We start from the raw sequence: 25,223 nt of genomic DNA on the forward strand, positions 1-25,223 counted from the left end.
ACCTGCAGACGGGGGGCTGAGCTAGTCCCTGAGGGCGACAGATATCTGAGCCCATCTGGTTTGGGAGGGGAGGCAGGCTACATTTCAGAGCCCTTTAGAATGTGTTAGAGCCACTGAGGACATCTGCAAAGTTGAGGAACAGAGCTGATGATTCTCCCAAGAGAGCAGCAAAACATCTTAAACGTGTCGTGTGGTTCACAACTTTTCCTGTCCAGTATCCCACTCCACGCCAACATCTCGGGTGTAGGTGGAGGAGAATTTAGGATCCCCCTTGTGCCATTACAGAAAAATAAAGTGCAGAGAGGTTAAGTGACACCCGAGGTCAGTCATGCGGCCGGCAAGTGGCAGAGCCCAACTAGAACCCAGACCAAGTCCATTGCCCCTCGGACTCGTCCGTGCCTGGGGCTCTGTCCTCAGTCACTGCAGCTGCCCCCTTTGGAGGAAGGGAGGATCTGGCCCGTCTCTCCCAGATCCGTGCTCCCCCACCGTGGGTAGGAGAGGCTGCAAAGAGCCGGCCTCCCCCAGCAGCTGACGTGGATTGCAAGAACCAAGGTTCCTCAGGGCCCTCCTCCCCGGAGCAGTTTGGCGAGGGTGGGAGTGGAGATGAGTCAGGCCGGGAAGGGAGCGCTCAGCCAGAAACAAGCAGGACTGACAGCGAGCACTTTTCCTGAGGCATGTGACCTCCCCCGGGGCCTCTGGGGACCCTGCCTGGATGGCAGAGCTTCAGAATGTAGGCTTTGCCGGTGAATTAGCTATATTCACAAAGGCAGCCACAGAGGGGGAAACCTGTAGCTGGAAGGTGGGGGGTGAGGGAGACAGCGTCTCTCAGTGGAGAGCTCACAATGGCTTTGTGTGTTTTCTAAGTTTGCCGTTTTTTGTAGATGCCCAATGTGCCCACGGCTGAGTCTTCCTCCCAGCTCCAAATCCAAGACACAGAATGGTAGAGCTGGACCTGCTCTTGGAGATCAGATGGTCCAATCCCTCAATGAGAACCTCAAGCACCCCAAGGAAAGCGACTTGTCCACGTGCACACCTTTGGAGAAGTTCTGGGAATAGACCTCAGGTCTCCGAGATCCCAGCCTGCAATTGTTCTGGTGAATCTCAGAAAAACTGGGAAGGCACAGACACTGGACACGTGATGAGGAAGTAAAAGGTGGTTGTGGGGGGAGGGGAGGGGAAGGGTGCAGAGACAAATAGGGGCAGCCGCCCAACAGTGACCAGAAGGGCTTCCCTCTGCCCCGGGCTGCAGCCGGGCACCTACCTGCTCCAGGGGGATGACGAGGAAGGACCCTCCTCCCGCGCTCTCGGTGACGATGGCCAGGAAGCGGGCGTTGACGGCACAAAAGTGGTTATCGTGCACATTCTTGGTGATGGGGATCCCATCGAAGCAGTGCTCCCGGTTGGCCACCTTCCCATACACGTTCCGGAACTTGGAGCTTCGGTATTGCGGACGCCAGGACATCTGTGAGGGGCCAGGAGAGACAAGGGTCAGGCTGGTCACTGCTTCCCGAAGGCCCTTGGCCGGACGCTGGGGGAGAGAAGCTGCTTCCCAGGGAGGCAGGGGGCGGCCCAGCCCTGGTGCTGCCCTCAGGACAGGGGGAGGGGAAGGAACCTCCCAGGACTGTGCACGGGACCCTGTGCTAGAGGACTCACTTTTTAAATAAAGGACTACAGGAGCAAAGACCGGGTGAGGGTATTCACACGTTTCCTGCTTTCAGTACACACACCCATCCCACCTGCCAGAAAGGATGGAGCGTCCTTTCTCTTCCGAGGGACGTGCCATGTGATAGAGCAGACCGTCCACCCAACTACCGGTACGCGCTGCCTCTGTGTGCCAGAAACTGCTCAACTCAGCACAGGAGGTGCAGGCTGGGGAGGCTGGGCGCTCACGGAGAGAATGCTGCTGATGGCAAGGGGCCCCTCTATCTGAACAGAGGCCAACAGCCACCCATTATCATCTCCGCCTCTGATTCTCTCAGGCTCCTAACCCACAGTGCACCCTCAGAAATACTTTAGTCCCATATGTCATCATCGCTGTCACCGCCAGGCACAGACAGGTGAAGCGGCCTGTCCAAGGTTACCCAGCTAAGGAGTCGGACCAGGAACACAGCTCTCCTGGCTGGAAACTGCAGACTTCGTGTTATGGCAGATTGCTATGCATGATTTTGCTGTATCAAAATCATCCAGTGTGGGGGAGGTTGCTGAGCCTCCCTCCCATATTATCTGTTAGGAATGCGGATTCCTGGGTCCCAGTCCAGACCTACTGAATTCAATATTTGGAGGATGGAGCCCAGAAATGACCATGCTCACCAGCTCCCCACCCTGCAGTGAGATGGAAGTTTAGGAGCCCCTGTTCTAGAGAGCCCCTGTGAGGGGACCGAGAGCCCAGGCCCTCGGTCCCCTCACACTTCTCCGCCCACCATCCATGACATAGGCTCCAACCAACCGACCAACGTCCACCAACCAGCTGGTTCCCACTGCACGCCCGTCCGGTGCTGTGCGCGCGTGGTTGGGTGAGGACCGCATGGGCTGCCCGCAATGGAGTCCAGCCTCCCTGTAGGATGGCTCCTCCTATGGGGGACCCTACAAATGGACGCTGTCACAGGTGATCCCCTGGCAGGTACACATCCAAGCAGGATGAGCCACAAGGGAGCACCCAGCCCGGGGCCTGACGGGCAGCGGGAGCTCAACAAACGCTCTGTAAGAGGAACACGCTTCTGGCCTGGCTTTGCCATCGTCCATCGCCTCCCCTTCCTGCCGAACCTCCTGATGCGCCCTGAGCCTCTCACCCCGTCTCAGGACGGAAAGGGGAAGACTCACGGCTTCACAGGAAGTTTCCAAGGAGAGGAGAACAAAAGGAAACACAGCCACAGAACCAGGAAACCAACTCTGGGATCTGACCGAAAACAAAACTTTGCATTTGATTCAAATAAGGCCAGGAGCTCCGCCACAGATGCTCCTTCCCTGGAGGGAGGAGTTCAGAGCCCATGCGGAGAAGCACAGGCAGGGTCCTCACCTTTCCTCCCCCCTCTCTCCACCCCCCCAGTCCCCCCACCTCCCAGCCTCTGCCCACGCTGCAGCCCGCTGCTGCCTGCCTCTCCTCCCTGCAGACTGCTCCCCAAGACCGCGCAGGACGGGTCCTGCTGTGAGGCCAGCGGCCTGGCTGGTCGCTCCTGGCCCCCTCCACTCTCGTATCTGACTCCGCACCAGGATTACATCAGCGCTTCCCAGAGTGGAGTCTCAGGGGCCTGACAGTTCCTTTACACAGTACAGAGATGAAAGGTTTTTAAAAACTACACGTTTTTATTGGTTTTTTTAGAAAGAGAGGAAGGGAGAGGGATAGAGATGTAGAAACATCGATGAGAGAGATACATCATCGATTGGCTGCCTCCTGCATGCCCCGCACAGGGCATCGAGCCTGAACCCAGGCAGGCATCCTGACCGGGAATTGAACCCGTGGCCTCCTGCTTCCTGGCCCAACACTCAACCGCTGAGCTACACCAGCTGGGCCAGAGGTGAAGTTTTTAATTGTAGTCGTTATGTGTTTATTTTAATTTGCATTAAAAAAATATAACTTGCATGCCAAATCCATGATTTCACAGATACTATTATTAATGAGGCTAAGTTAAAAAATAATGAATCACTTCAAAGAAAAAACAGTATGAAATAGTCTGGGTAGTACATGGGCCCAGCAAAAATTCAATCTGATAAGGAAGTGCTGGAAATCGCTCCGTCTCTTCCAGGCAGAGAGTCCAGAGCTCCCATGGAAGAGAACGGAGGTGGCGATCTTGCTCCTTTCAACCTCCTGTTGCTTGCTGGTGCAGTTCTGGCCTGGAATGCCTTCGCCCCTCTTCTCTGCCCAGCCTACCCTTCCCCTTCCCAACTCACCCTGACTCAACCCCCTCAGAACCCTTGGACAGCTAGCACCTCTCCGTCAGCTCCTAGTCTAGACCTGTCACAGGCTCCCTCGGCCCGAGGGCCGGTCTCAGCTCTGCGATGGCAGGCAGCGACACCACGGCGTCTGAGCAGCACTGAAGTCTGTTCTGTGCTTTTCCTGGGCAGCCCGGTGGGTCTGGCTGCCGTGGGGAAACCTGCTGGGCACTCGGGCCTCATGACAGGTTGAGCCCCTCCTGGAAGGGAATGGGCCTGGTGGGGAGACGGGCGGGGGCAGGTCAGCCTCCACCAGAAGGCGAGGCTCAGGGAGCCACTTCATAGCCACGTGTGGTGAGCAGGACCGAGAGCTCTTTCTCCACCCCGAGCACAGCCCATGGCGGGGCAGGACGGGTGGACAGGCCTGTTTGTAACTGGCCCCGCTCTGTGCTGCCCCAGTGCTGACTTCACTGCAGGGTCTATGGGTGGTGGAGGGAGGGAGGGTAAAAAGCACCAGACTGAGATCTAGATGCAAGTGCCATCTCTGCTGCTGCCCAGCTGTGTGACTTGGGCAAGCCACTTAACCTCTCTGTGCCACCTGCAGCTATAAAGGAGGCCAGTAATCCCCACTGCCTCCAAGTGTGTGCACGAGTCAGTGCCAAGTTGCCGGATGCGCACAGCACAGGCCTGGCACCCCTCTGGATGCTCACTTAATAGGGCAAAATAGGAGGCAGGAGAAGCCGGCTGGGCACTGTGCGGAACCCCCCCTTCCCTCCCCCACCCCCCGACCGTGTCCATTCCAAACACTCCAGAGCCCTGCAGGCTGAGGGGCCAGGTCTGAGCCCAGGCCCTCGGTCCCAGCCTGCATCCACCATGGCTGGGCCTCCTGGGAAATGTGTTATTCCAGAACTCCTGGGACAGGAGGGTTGGCCACACCCTCCGCACCACATGCAAATTTCCCTGGGGTGGGGGAGGGGAGCTTGCAGCAGCCAGCCACCTGCCTCTGTTTGCCCATCTGACTTCACTTCTTCCTCCTCCACCTCTCCTCTACCCTCCTCCTTCCTATCTTTCCCTGTTCTTTCCATGTTGTCCCACTCCCTGCCCTTTCTTCCCTCGCTCTGCCATCTCCCTAGCTCCCCATTCCTGCGGATACAGCCAAGCGGCATTTGTGGCCAAGGCTCCCAGTGGGCACACTCACATTCTTTTTTTTTTTTTTTAATAGATTTTATTGATTTTTACAGAGAGGAAGGGAGAGGGATAGAGAGTTAGAAACATCGATGAGAGAGAAACATCGATCAGCTGCCTCCTGCACACTCCCCACTGGGGATGTACCCGCAACCAAGGTACATGCCCTTAGACCGGAATCGAACCTGGGACCCCTCAGTCCGCAGGCCGACGCTCTATCCACTGAGCCAAACCGGTTAGGGTAACATTCTTGTTGAACACATTCATGTTGCCCGCCCCCACCCCCACAGCCCAGCCAGCAGTTCTGAGCTGGATGTTGCATGAGGGGGAGGGGCGCAGAGTCCTCAGGCTGGGGGTCTGCACTCAGCTGCCATGTTTTTCAGTGAGTATGTCTCCTGGGGAAGGCTCTACCCACCCAGCAGATTCTAGGCTAACACAGGCTTGCTTCCTGGGAAAAGTGGAGCGTGTCTTTCCAAGGGCTTTGTCCTCAGCAAGCCTGGCACTGGCCTCTCCCCACTGGCTGGTGGACCGGGCTGGATCTCCATAGAGATTCTCTGTGCCGGGCCTTTGGAAGGACTGCTGGATGGAGGCTGGGCCCTTGCTTACCAATGGTTTTTCCTCACTGAGCCTGCAGCTTCCCCCACAGGACCCCACAGCAGGTGCATGGCAGCGCCCCGAGGGACTCTGGGGTCCTGTAGATCTACTTTCCATGCCACTCCTGCTAACCTTGGGGAAGACAGTTTGCCTCTCTGCGTATCAGGTGCTCCATTTCTAAAATGAGACCCATAATTTCTAACGTTGTGTGGTTGTTGAAGAATAAAAATGAGATAATTTAGGTGCAAGGTCCTGTTCAGGATAAACTATCACTGCTGCTCCCGTGGGCCCTTCCTATTGAGAGGTGCCCCAGAAGCACCAAGAGCATCAGTCAGCAGACATCTGGTGGCAAGCAAACGGTAGGGTTACAGAAATGGGAGATCCAGGAAGGTGGGAGGGGTCTGGGAGGGCTTCATGGAGGAGGGGTCCATCACCTGCTCTGAGGGAGCACCAGGCACTGCGCACACCCTGGTTAGTCTCAGAACCCACCACCAGGAAACTACAGGGTGCTGGTCTAGGGTGGGAAACAGACTCAGCCAAGCCCAGCCAGCAAGCGCAGGGCTGATTTGAACCTGTTCTTTCTGACTCTGCAGTGCATACTGTTTGCTCCAACTTTTTATTTCAACATACAGAAATAAACACCATCTAGGTGAATTATCGTTTTGCCATACTTCTTTGTGTGTGTGTATACTTCTTTTTTTCTTTTTCTTTTATGGAATCCTTTGAAAGGAAGTTGCATACATCATGACTGCTACCCCACTATTGCATAGCATGCATTTCCTACAAAGGACAATTTCCTAATTAGCACATGATGATGACCACATCTAAGAAAATTAACAATTCCTTGATACGATCTAATACCTAGCCCCGTGGTCGGCAAACTGCGGCTCGCGAGCCACATGCGGCTCTTTGGCCCCTTGAGTGTGGCTCTTCCACAAAACACCACAGCCTGGGCGAGTCTATTTTGAAGAAGTGGCGTTAGAAGAAGTTTTAAGTTTAAAAAAATTGGCTCTCAAAAGAAATGTCAATCGTTGTACTGTTGATATTTGGCTCTGTTGACTAATGAGTTTGCCGACCACTGACCTAGCCCATATTCGAAATTCTCCAAAATGCCTTTTACAGCTATTCCATATTTTGAACCCGGGAGGGGAGCCACATCGCTCCCATGTGTTTCATTTGGTTGTGATCTCTCTTTTGCCTCCTTTAAATCTAGAACACTCCCATAATATTAAAGATATATATATTTTAAAGTGACATTGGCTTTTTAAAGACACGAAGTCAATTATAAAATGTTCCAGCAATTTGTCTCATGTTGCTTGACGGCATCTTCAAAACCATCCCTCTATTGCCAACAAACTCCGGGAGTTGGGTGCAGAGCCTTGAATCAATGCAGGCTGAAGACACTTCGTTGTTCATCAGTTTTGCTGGGCGTGAGGCTGGGAGGTGGGGGCAGAGGAAACGTGCGAGCACTCACCTGGCAGGGCTAGCGACCCTGAGGGTTGGCCGACAGTGCCAAGGGCTGTTTTTTTTTTGGGGGGGGGGGGTGGACAGAGGCTAGAAGACCTGAGAGGCCAGACCAGCTCCTGGCACAGAAGTGGCCAAAGAGGGGCGTCGGCAGGGAGGTTGGACCTTCCCCGCCCCCGTGGTTACTAAGGGGCTGACTTCATTCTGAGGTCAGACGCACGGGTGTGCAGGCAGGGAACAGAGAGGCTCCTCCTGACTCTGCCGAGGGAGGAGGCCACGCTGAGGCCAGGACTAGAGGAGCTGCAAGACCTCAGAGGGAAATCAGAGGGGGCAACCAAGAGGTGACCCGGCAATCTGGCCCTTGGCCCTTTGCCCTTGCTCCCAAACCCAGCCCACATCCTGGTGGATTCCCCCAGCTAGTCAAGTGAGGCCAGAACACACTCTCAACTTTTCAGGACAAAATTGAGACACATTTGAGCTTCCCGAAAGGAAGGACTTACTCAATGGTCAGAGCTGCCTGAGATGGAAAAGGAAGCTGCCTCGATAGATAATGAGCTTCCCAGCCCCGGAGGGGGCCGGATTCAGGTGGGTGACCTCTTGTTAAGGGTAATGTGGAACAATGGATGGACCTAGAGGGGCTTCCAGCCCAGAGATAATAGTGCTCCTCTGCTTTATGCGAAACACGGTGTTGAGGCAGAGAGGAGCATAGGGGGCCGAGTGCCCAGAAGGAACCCTGGTTCTGCCCCCTGGCCAGGGACCAGCCTCTTCTGTAAAGCAGGGATCGCAATGCCTGCCCAGCTGGTTTGCTGTGACCCTGAATGACAATAGCCGTCACGGCAATTGCTCTCTCCTCCTAGGGCATCCCACAGGATGATTGCTCTGCCACTTCTTTTAAGCTGTAGATGTATATATGTTGTCTTTCTCCTGCTACTAGATGGTAAGTTATCTGACCATCTGTCACCTCCTGGCCCCTGTACAGCCCCATCCCACCCCAGGCCTGGTCCAGGACTCCTGTCTGGCAGGAGACGCCGGTTTATAATCTCTCAGTCCGGAGGGAGGGCAAGAGTGAAGGTCAGGCACCAGTGCCCGGTTCCTTAGATGCTGTGGGTGCAGCCTCCCTCAGAACCTGCCCAGGTGGGGACTTCAGTTGAGGTTCTGAGTTTCATTTTCAGGATGATGCTCCATCCCTTCCCCCAGGACAAGGGTCTGGTCCTGACCCTCCCCCCATGACCACTTCTGGGTCCAAGCCTTTCACTGCAGTGTTTGTCCTTCTGGTCATGCAGCCCCATCTCCTCTGAACAACTTGTCACCAGGTCGCCAAGGCCTCTGCGTTCAGTACGGCTCTCAGGCTGGGGCTGATGAGGCCCTCGTCGCTGACAGCACAGCATCAGCAAGGGGACAAGTGCCTGCGGAACTACCCCCCAAACCACTCCCAGCTATAGTCACGACCCTCTCTAGACACCCCCTCATTCTCTACCTCCCCCAGCTGACCAGTGGGCAGAACTGGGCAGATACCACAATTCCATTGAAAACATACAGTATGTATGTTACTAATTTGAGGCTCAGAGGGTTTGTAAGACTAGCCGAAAGTCCCAAGCTATGAAAGTTGCAGAGCCAAGACTTCAGCCAAGAACTTCTGACTTTTAGTCCACTGCTCTCCTCCTTAAGCCTCTCCACCTGAATTCATACCCCGCCCCGATGTCCCGCCCCCCCCACACACACATTGTTCCATATAATACAGGGCAATACACAAAAGTGTAAAAAAACTGTACAGCCGGTGGGGTTTTGAGAGTCAGAAAGACTCCAAAGGTTTCTATCTTGCCTCTGTCATTTGTTAGCTGTGTGACTTTAGACTAGTTACTCAACCTGTCTGAGCATCAGTTTCTTTATCTGTAAAATGGGAACAACATCACCCAGCTCACTGGATGCAATAAAGTGGCCAAATGCAACCTGCCTGACCAGGTGTCTGGCACAGGGTGGGTACTTGCCATACCCTAGTTCCACCCTCTCCCTTTCTCCTGGAAGGGAGAGGCTCTGACCTCAATTGAATGTTTACTTGGGAAGGCCAGGCTCTGCCAAGAGGAGGAGGGGGCTGGGCCAAGGGTCAGGGGAAGGAAGGGAGAGGCTCTGGCCTCCAGATGTGTGCAGCATCTGGGCCCACTCCTTGGAGGCCTCTGCCCGGGCCCAGGGCCATGCTAGTCTCCCTCCAGGAGTGGGAGGGCCCGGAAGGAAGAAGTATTCATTTTGCAGCTGAATGGCCCTTATAGCCTCTTAAGAAATGGAGGCTGGCTGTTCTCTCTTCTGAGATGATCACTAGGTACACTCCACATGGAAGCAAATTGTTTCCTGTCCTCTGATGCCGAAAATGATTTATTGTGGCCAGTGGCAGCGGGTGTAGTTTCTAGAGGATGATGACTAAAATCCAGTCACTTAACTGGAACACAAAAATGTATGAGGGCAGGTTTTCTCTTTTCTCTGGCTCAGGTGAGAGGAGAGCACATGGCTGCATCCTCGGAGAGCTGTCTGCCAGGGGACCCAGGAGACCTGCCTCTATGTGAGCCACTCCCTGTCCATTTGCTGCCAGAGAAAGTCTGGCATTTTCCATCCTGTTTGGGTCACTAACTGTGTGGCCTGGGATAAGTCACCTTCCTTCTTCAGGCTCAGTGTCCTCTTCCATGAATGTGGGTATCAACCACCCTTACGTCCTAGAATCCTTGGAGGACATGAGAACACAGGGCACAGATACTATCATGAGGACTTCTGCTGCATTCGCCCAGAACATTCCGGGTCCCTGAGCGATGCCGATCACCTGGCCCTCCTCCACCCCTGAGTCAGCTCTGCGTCCCCAACCCCCGGTCTGGGCACACAGGAGGGACACAGAGCATGTTCCCAAACGAGGGAGCAGGAGTGAATCACCCAGGGTCCCGAGGAGCGTGCCAGGCTGGGCAGGAATTACCTATGCCTCTCTTTCAGTTTCCTCCTGTATAGAATGAAGGACTAGGATCTTCTCCTTTGAGCAGGAGAGCTCCTAAATGCAAAATGGGCAAAGTCAGAGCTGTCTGTGTTCACGTCAAGAAGGAAGCTGGGACTTCAAGCCATGGTCCTGGGACTGCACCGTGACACGCGATCTGAGAACCTCTGTGAGGAAAGATGGCCAGCTCAGCCACCAACTCACTGTGGGCCCTCCGCACATCTCTCCTTCTCCTCCCACAGGAGGGGTTTGGCCCAGAAGGCCCACCATCTAGCTCTGCCATTCCATGGCCTCGCCCCGGGCCCTGAGTTCTCACTGGTTTCCAGGACCTCTGAGAAGATGTTGTAGCCATTCAAGAAATTCCCAGCAGAGAAGGTAGACCACACATCTCTCTCAGATGCTCTCTGATGGCTGGATCCCCCGGATTGGGGCCTCCAGGGATCCAGGAATTCCTTGAAGATCTGCCTCTGAATTCTTTGACCCCTACAGCACAGCCGAGGGCTGACTCACTGCCCCCGTGCCCCCAGGCCGGAGCTCACAGCTCAGCAGCACAGCGGTGGTTAGGAGGGAAGGCTCTGCAGCCAAGGGACCTACATTTGCATCCTGGCTCCACATCACCCAGGCCCACCTGGAGGAGTCAACGAACCTCTCTGAGAGTCAGTTCCCTTTATCTGTGACACGACCTTGTGAGGATGCTGTTCCCCCTTCTCACTTCCTTCGGGCCTTTTCTCTGAAGTGACCTCTCAAGGAGACCTTCCCCAAGCACGTGTCATTGTCGACCACACCACATGTTTCACTTGTCTGGCTGGCACCTTCACCTCCACGAGACTGGCAGCTCCAGGAAGGCAGGCTATTGTCCCTTCCGTTCGCGGCTCTATCAGCAGTGCCCACAACAGTCCTTGGCACACGGCCAACACTCGCAGAGTGTGCCTGCCCGTGGGCCCAGGGCAGTGGTGCGCTGGCAAATGGTTGCCGGCCAGCATTCTGCGGGAGGGGTGGGGAGCCCTGGTTTGCAGTGTCTGACCATTTCCAGGGTGAAGATATCCCCACCATGGCTGATTTCAAGGTACCAATGCGGCATCACTGAGTGTGTACTTGGGCTAGAGTTAAACTGCAATGGGAATAGGACAGGAAAAGAGGTAGAAGCCATCAAGGCCGGCAGACGGATCGACATTGGAGGCTACATACACTGTGTGGTCTTTACCATTCCCCTCAGTACAGCATCCCCCAGACCCCTGGTCCGTGACTCCCTCACTGGGCTGTGCAGCGGGATTGTCTGAGGAGCATGTTGCAAATGCATGTAACTGTGGACACCAGCGTGTGAGAGTATCTGCTCTAGCTTATGTGCCTACCAGTAGGCCAAAGCTGCACCATCCCATCTGCTAGCTACTAGTCCCAGCGACTGTTTACATTCTGATTAATTAAAGCTACATCAAATTAAAAATTCTATGTTCTATATCTTGATAGAAGTATAGGTTACACAGGGATATGTGTTTATCAACACTGATGGTATACTTAAGATCTCTGTGTTTCACTTTACATAAACTGTATCTTAATAAGGTACTTTTTTAGAAAAAAAAATAGTAATTCAGTTCCTTATAATCAGACTAACCACATTTTGAGTGCTTCCTAGCCACACATGGCTGGTGGCTACCATATTCAACAGCACAGATTACAGATCATTTCCTTCCCTGCAAAACAACTTCTATTGGGCAGTGCTGGAAGAATATCGATTAGCCCCCAAAGTCACAGCCTAGAAGAAAACAATCAGATTGAACCCCCACACCTAGGAGTTCCTGGCTGGGAGGCACAGAGACCACAGAAGGTCATAATCTGTAGTCACCCCCATGACTTTCTCTCCACCCTGAGCATGTGTTGCATGCCTGGGTTCCCGGCCAGCTCTCTTGCCAACACACAGAGCCTCCCGGGCAAGTCCCTCAGTCTTCTCAACCATGAAATGGGGATTCCTCCCCTCTGCCCAGCTCTGTCCTGCCTCCCTCATGCTTTCGGGGGAGGGGAGGGGTCAAAGTCCAGTGGGAATGAACATGACATGAACAAAGTCCAGTTGGAACACGGGATGACACCTGCAGATGGGAGGACACAGATCCTGCATCCATGGATGCTACATTCTGCCCGTCACCCAACGCAAGTCCAGCCAGACACGAAGTCTGTTCCTGGAGTAGGCTTCCGTCCTGAATCCCCACAGCCTTCCTGCTCTACTGAGCAGGTTGGGCACGTGAGGGGAGGCTGCGGCCTCCTCTGCTCTGAGCTCTTCAGGAGAGCTTCCCACCTCTCCCGCGATGGCCCCTGAGCTGGGAATATTTCCGGACGCCCCCAGAGTCAGTCCTGTCTCATCATCTCATCTGACCCTCTTCCTGGCTCATCACACTAACAACAGCAGCCAACATTTATTAAGTGCTTGTGCTTGCTAGGAGCCAAGCATTTGACATCCATTACATCCTGTAATCCTTATAATAATCCCATGGAACAGACACGACGATTATCCCCAGATGCAGCTGGGCTTGTCCAAAGTCACTTAGGTGGAGGAACGAGGATCTGAACTCAGATCTGACCCAGGATCTCTGCTTCATGTGTTCACTGCCGACCACACTGGATGCTCTTGAGGGCAGAGACTGGGTCTCATTCTTCTTCATTTTTCCAGTATTGATAAATAGTTATTAAATACATGAATGAGTGAAGGAATAAGAGGACAGGAATAAGAAAGAGTGACTGTCTCTTCCCCCTCAAAGCCTCCAAAGCCCCCTTGGTGCTCCCAGACCACACACCTTGTCCGCCCCTTACGGATCTGCAGGATGAGTTACCACTTGTCAGATCCAACCTGGGCGGAAAGCCGGGGAAGGAAACGTCTGCCCCCTGAGGCCCAGCTTGTCCTACATGTGGTCCTGACACAAAAAGGCTTTCATGGAAGCACAGCCTGCCCGGGCAGCAAAGGGCCCTGGGCCCACTAAAACCCAGCCTCTCCTTTCACAGACTGAGGTCCAGAAGGGGAGGTGACTTGACCAAGGTCACACAGCAAGGTCGCCTAATGGCCAAGTCACACTGTATGCCTCCTGTAGGAAGTGGGAGTGGGGGTGGGGAGGTGGAGGGGTAGGACATGGTGCTGCCATGCTACCTCTCTCAGCAGACAGACCCATTGCAGTTTCTGGGTTGGGCAGGCCCCACACAGGGAAGCACCCACCATCCACTGGGGTTCTGAGTTCTATATTCCTCTGCCCATCGAGGGAGGAGTGGTAGCGCGCAAAGCACAGGCCCAGCAGATGGTTTCTATTTGCAGCCACTGAGCCCAGTCTTGCCAGACTCCTGACCTATTTTGAGGAACTGAGGGCCCCACTGGCTCAGGGATGGCCTCCTACTCACACCCCTTCACCCACAGATTGGCAGAAGATCAGATGGATGGTTCAGGGTCCGTGGAGAGGGAGAGTAGAGGAGGAAAACCCTGGACAATGAGGCTGGGTGGACGTCTGCAAGATTGAACCCTGGGGAGGGAATCCTGTCTGAGTCTCCTGGGGTCTTTGTGAAATTCAGGTTCCTGGGCCCCACTTCGGGCCTGCAGGACCCCACTCTGGGGCTGGGCCGAGGAATCCGCATTTCCACCAGGCTCCCTAGTGAACTGTCTGTGGACCGACAGCACAGGCATTATCCGGGAGTGGGTTAGAAATGCAGAATCCTGGGCTCCACCTGGGACAGAGGCAGGATCCACAGTTTAACAAGATCCCCAGGACCGCAGGTGTGTTAAAGCTGAGAAACCGCTCTCCTCCAGTGCACCTCAAATTTGAACGTACAGCAGGAGAGCGGGGGGAGCTGTTCACACAGATCGCTGTGGGCGGGGCCTGAGGATGTGCAGGTCTAACAGTTGCCAGGAGATGCTGAAGCCACTTCAGTCCCTCATCTGTCCGGCAAGGAGACTTGAGCCTTCTGAAGCCCTACCTCTGCGACTTTCCTAAGTCCCTTTACCCTCTGAGCCTCAGTTTCTCCATCTGTAAAATGGACATATAATTCTTACCTTTTCCCTAGGATAGTTGTGAGGCTCCAGTGTGTGTGAAAGTGCTTTGTGAACTACTACACAAATATTATTATATAAATCAATTTGATTAATTAATCAATCAATAAAAAAGGACTTTAGGTGATCTCCTTTGACCCTGACAGTTGCCCTGCCTTTCAGTGGGTCAGTGGGAGAGCTGAGCCTAATGCAATCCTTGGGGGCTTTATCCTGCATTCCCAGACTGCCAAGCACAAGACCAGGCATGCAGTAAGCGCTCAGTAGGAGCCAGTGGGATTCAACCAAAGACTTCTGGTTCTCAGCCCAATTCTCTTCCCACTGCAGTCTCTCTTGGTTAGGTAAGGCTAAGCAACTTTTTTTTTTTTTTTAATATATTTTATTGATTTTTTTACAGAGAGGAAGAGAGAGGGATAGAGAGTTAGAAACATCGATGAGAGAGAAACATCGATCAGCTGCCTCTTGCACACCCCCTACTGGGGATGTGCCCGCAACCAAGGTACATGCCCTTGACCGGAATCGAACCTGGGACCCTTGAGTCCGCAGGCCAACGCTCTATCCACTGAGCCAAACCGGTTTCGGCTAAGCAACTTTTTTAAAAAGGTTGTTTGACAGTTGGGTCAAAAAGCCAAGCTGAGTAGATGCCAAGCACAGGATTTTGCAGCTACACAACAGACTTCAGAGCCAGACTTGAGAGGCCTTCGCCCACTCCCCTCTGCCTCTGTCAGCAAATGAGGAGTCTCGCCTGGCTGCCCGGATGGCAGGGAGGTCCTGGCCCAACACCAGAGGGAGGGAGAGCCCACTCCTCGAGGACGGAGACTGAGAAGGGAAACAGGAAGGTAAGTGCATGCTTAGATGTGTGTCCTGATTTTTCACACTTTGGGCTCAAATCTTAGGTGCACATGTGCTCAGTGGGTTAAGGGTGGTGCAGAGGGTAGCAGGGGTTCTCTCCAACTTTTTGGTTGAGATTCTAGAAGGAGACAGACCACTATTCGATGACCCTGGGCCAAATTCGATGGCCTTGGCCTTGCAGAATTTAGATGGCCAAGGATACTGGCCAGACAGGATGGAGAGAACCAAGCTGGCCCTGCTCACTCCGGAGGGAGGACATGGACGATCTCAGAAGCACAGGCCACCAAGAGGTTGCCAAGGTGCTCGGCCAGCGTGGCTCAGTGGTTGAGCATCGACCTCTGAACCAGGAGGCCACCGCTCAGTTCCCGGTCAGGGCACATGGCCGGGTTATGGGCTTGATCCCCAGTGTGGGGCATGCAGGAGGCAGCCAATCAATGATTCTGTCTCATCACTGATGTTTCTCTCTTCCCTCTGCCCTCCTCTCTCTGAAATCAATAAAAATATATATTGATGAGAGAAGCAAACTGTATCAGAGTGCAAGTGTCTTCGCTGGTTATGGGAAAGACATTCTAGGCCTGGGGCAAGATGACTAGTGAGACAGAGGCCTGGCTGGGAATGGACCCTACCATCAGGGCCAAGAAAAAATGGACCAGGAGTTTGTCAGCTGCAAACTTCAGTGGCCGATGCCCAAAGAATACCCTGGGATGGGACAATCAGCCACACCTCAGTGGACGTCAGCTAGGACATGTCTAAGGACCAGCACAGAGCCAGAGGTCCCCCTCCCCTGATACCTGAGGTCACTTAAGCCCGGCCATCTATAACCCCAGATGCCTTTGGAACAAAAGCCAGAGGAGAAGGAGCTCTGCAAGATGAGCCCTTTGGAGTCATTCAAGCAGAAGCCAAATTACCCCAGAGGCTGGGCCGTTACATGACAGGACTGTTTAAATGACTGAATCAGACTGACTCCCCTGGATGAGGCTGAATGTGTTTATCACCGTGACCCTGAGAGGTGGGGCTCCTGATGAGATCAGATTAGCTTCAGAGAAAGTAAAGAATCTGTGTCTTCTTTGCATCCAAGTGGTCAGGGCCACTTTACCAGGCTGTGAAGGCTATGCACTGCATAGCTGCACCATGTGGGCAGTGCCCCATGGAGTTATGCAATGTGTGTGTGCGTGGGGGCTGGCGGGGGGAGACACTGCAAGTCCCTTTACAATGAAGTGGCTGCAGAAGCAGGAGGTAGAGTCGGAGAGCTTCATCGCCATCCCAGAGGCCAGGATTGAACAGACAAGACGGCCAGGGGGATCCCGCACATGTAGCTCTGAAACGGCATTCCAGCCTTCTGACGCCCGGTCCTGTGGCTGCCCCTGGGAGCCCGCCTGCTGGTCACTCTCTTGCATCCCGTTACTAATGGTCAACAGAGAGAGCCTGTTTCTAGCAACCAAGAGAACCCACCCGAGCCACGGCGAGGGACACATGGCCTTCCCAGGGCAGCTGCTCTGAGCCATTCCAGCAGCCAGTCTACGCCGGCAAGCGTCTGCGCTGGCAAGGGGAAGTCACTCATCCCTGACAGCTCAGGATAAGGAGCTCTCCTTGCCCAGGGATCACACTTTCCCGGTGTGCTCGCTGGTGTTGAAAGGCGAATAAACTGGCCCCTATGTATCTCTGACACTAATCGAGGACTCACCCTTCCTGAGCATCTGCAGCGCTTCCTGGCTGCAGCTCCCGGTGGGCACTTGGTTACACTCGATGGTCTGATCGGTTCTCTTACATGTGAGAGAATGCTCTGCAGGCTCTAAGCTGGGCCCACATGCCAGCTCTGAAGCCTAACAGCGCAGGGACTCTAAAATTAGACAGGCCTGGGTGGATATTCTAGTGCCACCACTTACTAGCTATGGGCCCTACACACCTTGGACAGGTTCATTTGTGTTTTGGAACTTGCATTTTCACCTGTAAAAATGGAGGATAACATGCCCACTCCTCAGGACAGTTTCCACCCTCTTGGTCTCCCTCAGAGTGTCCTGCACACCCTGTCAATAACCAATGACTGGGTAAGACCTGACTGGCATTTTTGAAGTCAAGCATAACTTCAGAGTGGTTCCATGACTCCGCCATCTGGGTGTTCCCTGGGAGCAGTGGGACAGGTGCCTGGATAAGGGAGGTGTGGCAGATGCTGCTGACAGGCTACATGCCAGCTGTCCCCACCCTTTTCCACTTACTTCCATGGCAGGAGGGCTGTGACTGTCCCAGGACCCCTCACACTCAGGAGAGGCCCTGTGATCCAGTTCTGTGCTAGGGGACTTCTGGGAGAAGTTTTTTTCTCTTGAATAAAAGAAAACACATAAGAAAATCTCTTTCTTGATATACTGGCGGATACACTGCTTCCTGCTTTCGTTTGCATTTGAGACTGGAAAGCCCGGGGCTGTGGCAGCCACTTTGGGCCCATGAGGTGACAAGCCCATGATCAAAAGCCAATACGATGAAGAGCCAGACCAGAAGGATAGAAAAAAGTCTCGGTCCTCAGTGACAACTGTGGAGCCACAAAACCTAGCCGAGGAACACCTCCCTCTAGGCCTCTTGTTCAATAAACCATACAGATGCCTACAGCTTGAGCCATTCTGGGTTGATTTTTGTTGTTATTTGTAGCCAAAGGGGCAGAGGGTGAAGAAGAAAGGGCAGGGGGTAGCAGATGTCTGAGTCTTTCAACACTATCTCCTTGAGGTCTCTATGTCTCAGAGGCTCTGCCCTCACCGCCAAGAACTGGGAAATCAGGAGGCTCTGCCCAAGGCAGCAGGCCTGCCCCTGCCAGAGGGCCAAGAGAACCCAGGGCCCCTCCGCTCCCTTTCCGGGTTTCCTCCCGTCTCTCAGCAGAGTGCCTCGGGGTGGGCCATGCAGTGCCTCTGCCTCCCGTGCAGTTGCTGGAAGAGCTGCGCAGCTCGGGGGTGAGAATGATGGCCATTGGGGGGGAAAGCAATAATCAGATTCAGACTGCCCGCTGCTTCCCAACCTCCCACACGGCACCTCCCGGGTCCAGCAACACCATTGAGACTTGAAAGGAGGTCCCTCCCCCCACGTCTGTTCTTTATTCCTCTGACGGCTGCCATTATGACAGAAACCATGAGGAGGCGGGGCGGAGATGAAAATGAGGTCATGTATGTAAAACATCTGGCACAGGGCCTGGTGGGCAATGAGCGAACACCAGCACCCTTGCCTTCCCCTCCCAACACAATGGCATGTGGGTGACAAAACACGGCCATTGGGCAGCTGCTAAAGGGTGGCGGTGCCTCTGTCCTTTTGGGACTCTTTTTTAAAAAAAATATATTTTTATTGATTTCAGAGAGGAAGGGAGAGGGAGAGAAAGATAGAAACATCAACGATGAGAGAGAATGATTGATCGGCTGCCTCCTGCACACCTCCTACTGGGGATCGAGCCCACAACCCGAGCATGTGCCCTTGACTGGAATCGAACCCAGGACCCTTCAGTCTGCAGGCTGACGCTCTATCCACTGAGCCAAACCAGCTAGGGCTCTTTTGGGATTCTTGCTTTTTGAAGGACTCTTTCTGCTTTCCCTCATGGTACACACACACACACACACACACACACACACACACACACACACGCTCCTGGCACCTACCCTTCTGCTGGTCCCTGTCCACTTCATGAGCATATTACAAAGTCCATGAAGTTGCTCAGTGCTCAGCCTTTCCATTCACATCATTTCCTCCCAGTCTTGGTCCCAGGCTGTGTTCCAGCTTCAGGCCCTCCTGGTCCCTGTGCAAATCCAAGCCAGTCCACTGGCACCATCTGGCCTCTGCAGACTCACCTCTGCAGATAAAGCCTCTCTACTCACCTCTCCCCTGGAGTCAGGACCACCCCAAACTGTAGGGCACTTTCGTGAAAATAGCAAAAGGCACCCCTTCCTCTTGGCAGGCACAGCTCTGGGCCAGGGCCCACGGCGCGGTGAGCAGCACACGGGCTGAATTTCAGCCTCCACTTGCTCCTCTTCCAGGTGCCCTTGCGCAGGCACAACTCACACAGCTGTGCATGCGGCCACGCGTGGAGCCTTTCCAGTTACCTTCCAGTGTTTCTGACCTAAATGCTATTCCCGGACATTGACTACAGAACTTCCAATGTGGAGCAGCCCCGCTCAGGGGCAACAACTGTACAAACACCAGGACCTACTTAGTGCTCCCCAGCACACGCCCACGGCTCACCCAGGACCTCCTTTAGGTCTCTTCTCTGCCAACGCTAGTTAAAGCCACAGTACCTCTGTTGTCCAATTCCAGTTCATTCCTCCTGCCCTGTCTGGAGGTAAATCACACAGCTGGCCCCATGTTTCATCCCACCCTGGTTAGAGGCCTTAATCCTCACAACAACCCAATGAGGTAGATGTATTATCTTCCCCTAATTAGAGGGGAGGGAATTGAGGCGCAGAGGTTAAGTAACCGGCTCGAAGTCACCTAGGGACGGAGGGATTTGAACCCAGGCCTTCCAGCTCCACTGAGTGTGCACTTACCAAGCAGGCTATGGGGCTATCGTGGGAATTCAACGAGATAAAGCATGCTTGGCACACAGCAGACACTCAATATATGGTCATTATGCTAAGGCTTCATTATTGTTGGACATTTATCATCATTATTACTCATTGTGCAGTGCCCGCCCAAATCAAGCTGCCCCTTCTTCCCTTCTCTCCCTCCCTGCAGCGCTGATGTGGCTGCATTTTTAGGTGGTGGGTGGGAGTCTTGGTATTCCTTATAGAAGGTTTCCTGCTGGGTTTCCAGTTGATGGGGAAGGGAAAGAAAAATTGGGGTACAGAGGAGAGGGCAAATAAATGCCCTTGGCACCGAGCCTCATCAAACTGATGGCACATCAACACACAGCAAGTCACATTGGCTATAATAGGATGGGGCTGGGGTATCGGGGTCAGTGGGGGGGGTCTGGGGCAGAAAGGAAACCATTCCCATGAGCCTGGGGGTCTTGGGTGAGGAAGCAGATGAAAGAAGACCAGACTGCCCCGAAAGATTCAACTCAGCAAATGATCACTGAACCACCTACTACAATCCCTGAGGCCCAGTGCAAATGCCACTTCTTCCAGGAAGCCCTTCTAGATGTCCCAGTAGAATCAACTCCTTCCTCTCCTCAGAACACTTTGTATTTCAAGCCCAGCCCTGCCCATATACCTCCTTTGTTTCCGATTCACAGGGCAAAGAGGCTGAATGTCTTTTTGACGATAGGCTTGTGGAGAGCAGGGGCCAGGTTTATAATATCTGTATGTACAGTAGAGGCTTAATGCATGATTGTTGAGTGAACAGTGATGAATGACACAGGTCCCACCTGCTTTGGGCTGCTCTATTCTGTGACCTCACCATTGCAGAGCGCTAGGTGGTGGGTGAGACCTCACAGCTGGCCTGCAAGGCAGACACGAGCGCCCTGTGGAAGTGACAGGATGATGGGAGAGACTGCTGCTCCTCTGCACCAGGAGGAGGGCAGCGTCTCTCCCCAGGCCACCTTTCCTTCCCCGGCCCTGGGCTCGGTCAACCCCCGGTCATCCCCTCAGTGAAGTTTCAGCCCCGGTCGGTCCAGGCCCCTCTTCCTTCTGCCGCCCGGCAGGGAAAGACCAGACTTGTCACAGTGCCTCCCACCAAACCATCGTCCCGGGCCTCCTCTCCCGCTAACTCATTAAGCTGCAGTCAGACTCATCTCATTGTCCGGGCGCGTGGCACTCTCCCTCAGGAATGTTCCAGATCAGGGTCGGTGGTGGTTACACAACCATAGGCAGCTGCTAAAACACAGACTTGTGCACTCAAGAGGAAGGCTTTTACTGCATGCTAATTATACAGTAAACCTGACTTTTAAAAATTCCCTAAAGAAATGTTAAATGGATAAAGGAAGTTGCATAAAAGAAACTAAGGGGATTTTCCAGTTTAGAGACTCCTAAACCCTGTTTGGTGGCACAAGGAGACCTGGGTCCCTCTCCCACGCAGCGGCACACGCTGAACCCCCACTGTAAGGGGCCTTAGTGGAGCGTAGGGAAAGGGTCCCTGGGCAGGCTGCCACTGTCCTGTAGTGTCCCCACTCTGGGAAGATGTGGCCTTTAGTCACCAGCATTGAAGTTAAAAATAGAGACCACCCCAGATCCACTGAATCAGAATATTTGGGGGGGGGGAGGGGCGGACCCCAGAATCCTGGCAGTCTGGTGTTTAAAAAGCCCCAGAGATGCACAACTGATATTTGAAAAACATCATACATTGGTTTTAGGCCCTAGAGATAGCAGTTCCTCCTATGAGTCCCTGGCCGGGGAAACACTGAAGACTCTAATGATCTGTGCATCACCATTAGTATGTGTGTTAGAAACTGTGTTTGCTGTCGATTTTAATATCTTCCCTTGATAGGGTGCTTCAAGAACCCTGACATGGATTACCTCATCTAAGCCAGCAGCTGGCTGTTTTTCTTTTCTTTTCTTTTTTTAAAATATATTTTATTGATTTCAAAGAGGAAGGGAGAGGGAGAGATAGAAACATCAATGATGAGAGAGAATCATTGATGGGCTGCCTCTGCACACCCCCTACTGGGGACCGAGCCCACAACCTGTATGCCCTTGACCAGAACTGAACCTGGGACCCTTCAGTCTGCAAGGCTGACACTCTATCCACTGAGCCAAACCGGCTAGGGCCAGCCGTCAAGAAACCTGTTTGTGCTCCCTGAGCCCAAAGGGAAAGTGGCTGCTGGGATCTGGGACGTAGACAGCGAGGGGCGGGCTGCTCAAGCACCACCGCCAATCTCACTCTCAGCAAATGGTACGAACTGGGGTGATCTGGAGCTATGACCCAGCATGCAGTCACTGCACTCAGCTCCTGGATGTTGCCTGCAGAAGCCCAGCAGGATTTCCAGAGCAAAGGAACCTGCAGGCTACCCTTCCCTCCAGGAGTCCGCCCCAGTGCCTGAGACAACCCATGGACATCATCCGGGATGGCCTCAGTCCACATCGCAGCTGGGAGAGGCTGGCCTCACCCATTTCTGTCCCTTGGGGATGGGACGAGGTGGGGCTGAGGAGGAGGGTTGTGGTTGGGGAGGGCTGGCGGTCAGTCATGTCAGCTTGTACAAGTTAGATACTCCCTGGGTTCCCACATGACCTTCCAACCATGTGCAAAGGGCCCACAGTCTCGCTCCAGCTGTTTCAATTCTGGCCCCAGTTCTGCCGCTCTGGCAAGTCTCAGGGCCTCAATTCCAGAGGCAGTGCAGGGTGGAGGTGAAAAGAACTGGGCCATTCTTTCCTGTGTGACCCCAAGCAAGCAACAACACTTCTCTGAGCCTCAGTTCCTTCATCTATGACATGAGGATGATATTAATAGTGCTTACGGCACAGGGGTCATGTGAAGATTAGATTTCATAAAGTATACAAATCACCTGACACATTCTTGGCCTTTATACATTTTAGTTGTCACCCGGCCAGTGTGGCACAGTGGTTGAGCGTCAACCTATGAGCCCAGAGGTAACAATTCCATTCCCAGTCAGGGAACATGTCCAGATTACAGGCACAATCCCCAGGGGGGCATGCAGGAGGCAGCTGATCTATCTCCCTCCCTCTCTAAAATCAATTAAAAAATTAAAAAAAAAAGTAACTGTCATCATCACCACCACCATCCTCAGCTTCCCAGTCTGTTAAGTGGGAGTAATGCTAATCCCTGCCCTGCCTACCTCACAAGGGTGCTGTGAGAGAAGGTCAACAAAACTGGAAACTCCATGAGAACAGGGCCTGTGTCTCCTTGTTTTCCTGATGCATCCCCAAGATTTAGAATGGTGCTTGTCAATAGTAGATGCTCAGCAAATATACACTGAGTGGCCATATTATTATGATCTCTGAACGCATAATAATCTGGTGTATATCCTATATAATAGGATAATACTCAGTGTATATCCTATATAATAAAAGGCTAATATGCAAATTGTCCCCTCGACTAGGAGTTTGACCAGCAGGCAGGCCGGCCAACCGCCCATGTCCCCTCCCCCTGGCCAGGCTGGCCGGATCCCACCCATGCACGAATTCATGCTCCAGGCCTCTAATATATATAGAGAGAGTGGCCAGATTATTATGCATTCAGAGATCATAATAATCTGGCCACTCAGTGTAAATGAATGAATGGATGGAAGGATGGAGCGTGGGGATACACCTTGTGACTCTGAAAGCACTCCACAGGGGTGAGCTGCTTTTGTTTCTAATGAGTAGTCAGTGATGTCCAACGACAGAATGGATTGTGTTGGGAGGTGGAGTTCCTTATCACTGGAAGCAATTACAGAAATTGGAAGGTCTCCTGGCACAGGTGTCAGAGATAAGACTCACACAACAGGTTCAGGTTGAACAGGATGACACCTCGAGAGTCCTGTCCAACTCAGAGTGAATGACAGGCTCACTCTTCCCATCCCAAACCCTTCCAGCCAACAACAGCCCTCAGTCAAGTCTTGTCTAGTCAACTCGTACTCAAAACCAATCATCACATCCTCATACGGTGGTCATATTCTCCACCAAGATGGACGGTCCCAAAAATACACTCATGTCCATACACACTTACTCCACCTTGCACACACAGCTACTCACCCAGCAGTTGCCACGTCATCATAATTGAAAGAGTAGCAGCTAACGTACTGAGCTCTCACTACAAAGCAGGCTGTGGGCTAAGTCCTCCTCCCACGTGGTCTCATTGAATTCTTACTCCTAAGAGGAAGGGCTCATTATCCTCATTTTAAAGATGGAAAAACCAAGGCTCAGAAATGACTTGCCCAAGGTCACGAGGCTGGCCGGAGCAGAGATGGACTTAGAACTAGCTCTGTCTCCTCCACAGCCTGTCCTCTTGAGCCACACTTCCTCCCAAACACAAACTAACAACCAAACAGAGCGAGTCCAACTGGCTCTCACAAGGCTGCTTCCAGCCCAGCCACCATCCCAATCTTTAGGGGCAGTGGAACCAATTGGGCAGCCCACCCATGGGGAAAGACGGCCCGTGAAGTCAAAGGCACAGCCTCACCTCACGTGCTCTGGGCTGGTCTTGCCGGGTTCATGCAAGTGTGAACCCAGCAACCGGACTCCTGCTCGCAAATGGTTCTAACCCACCTTCGTAGCTCATCTTTGCTACCTCAGCCCTATATTGCAGCCACACTGGACCCTTCCTGGCCACCTCTGGGTCAGGGGTGCCTTCTCCTCTTTGCCTGGCAAATCCTATTCAAAGGCACAAGTACAGTTCAGATGTCCCCTGCGCTGCGAAGCCTCTGAGATCCCTGCGAGAGAGAACTCGCCACTCCCTCCTCTGCGCTCCCTGCGTAACACTTGGTCCATCGCTCCACTCCGGCACTTACTGCGTTGTTCTCTGGCTACTTGTTATGTGTCTGCCTCCCTCGCCAGACTGGGTCCCCCGGGGTCAGAGCAGCGTCTGAGTCAGTGTGAGAGTTCATCTGTGAGCACCACAAAGACGCCCAATAAAGACTGTGGTTTCATTACTTATGGTCAGGAGGGTCCCCACACAGGGCGCTGGCAGGGTTCACAGCGGTCACACAGTTGAGAATGTTCACTGCTGATATCATCCGTCCACACGGAACAAGCCCATTCGCGAGCAGGCGAGGAGAACATCTGGCTCCTTCAGAAGCCAGAGCTGCCTGGAAGGGAGCAGCGTGATGCTCCCGTGGAGCCGGGCCAGCAGGCGGCCCTGCTTTCACCCAGCGACCTTCTACCATGTGCTAGGGGATTTCATCACAGAGACGGCTCCCTGCTGACCCTGCCCGGCGCACACATGGTGGCAAGGCCTGGTCTGCCATGGCTGGCTGGGTGATGGCAGGCCCACACTCTCTCTGGGCCTCAGTCTGTTCATCAAAAACAAAACAAAACAAAACAAAACAAAAACACAGCAGAAACAGGAACCCCTGAGGTGCCTGCCTTGTAGGACTGGGGTAAAGGGGAATGAGTTAGGAAAAGACAGAAGGCATTGAGAAATATACAAATGATTCCAAAGAAAGATGCAGGGCCAGCCGGCCGGCGTGGCTCATTGGTTGAGCATTGACCTATGAACCAGGAGGTCACGGTTCGATTCCGAATCAGGGCACATTCTGGGTTGTGGGCTCGATCTCCAGTGAGGGGCGTGCAGGAGGCAGCCGATCAATGATTTTCATCACTGATGTTTCTATCTCTTTTTCCCTCTCCCTTCCTCTCTGAAATCAATACATACACACACACACACACACACACACACACACACACACAAACAAACATGATGCAGGGCCAG

At 53.4% G+C, this 25,223-nt stretch overlaps 1 protein-coding gene across 1 annotated transcript in view; it reads right to left on the minus strand.

Moving 5' to 3' along the window:
* CORO2B (coronin 2B) overlaps positions 1-25,223 on the minus strand; it is a 130,748-nt gene that overhangs the window by 62,716 nt on the left and 42,809 nt on the right. Inside the window, exon 2 of the mRNA XM_008139087.3 lies at positions 1,262-1,462. Within this exon, the coding sequence (XP_008137309.2) occupies positions 1,262-1,462 (201 nt within the window). The remainder of the gene's footprint in view (positions 1-1,261; positions 1,463-25,223) is intronic.

The sequence above is a fragment of the Eptesicus fuscus genome, chromosome 5, assembly GCF_027574615.1.
Source record: "Eptesicus fuscus isolate TK198812 chromosome 5, DD_ASM_mEF_20220401, whole genome shotgun sequence".
Taxonomy (NCBI): Eukaryota; Metazoa; Chordata; class Mammalia; order Chiroptera; family Vespertilionidae; genus Eptesicus; species Eptesicus fuscus.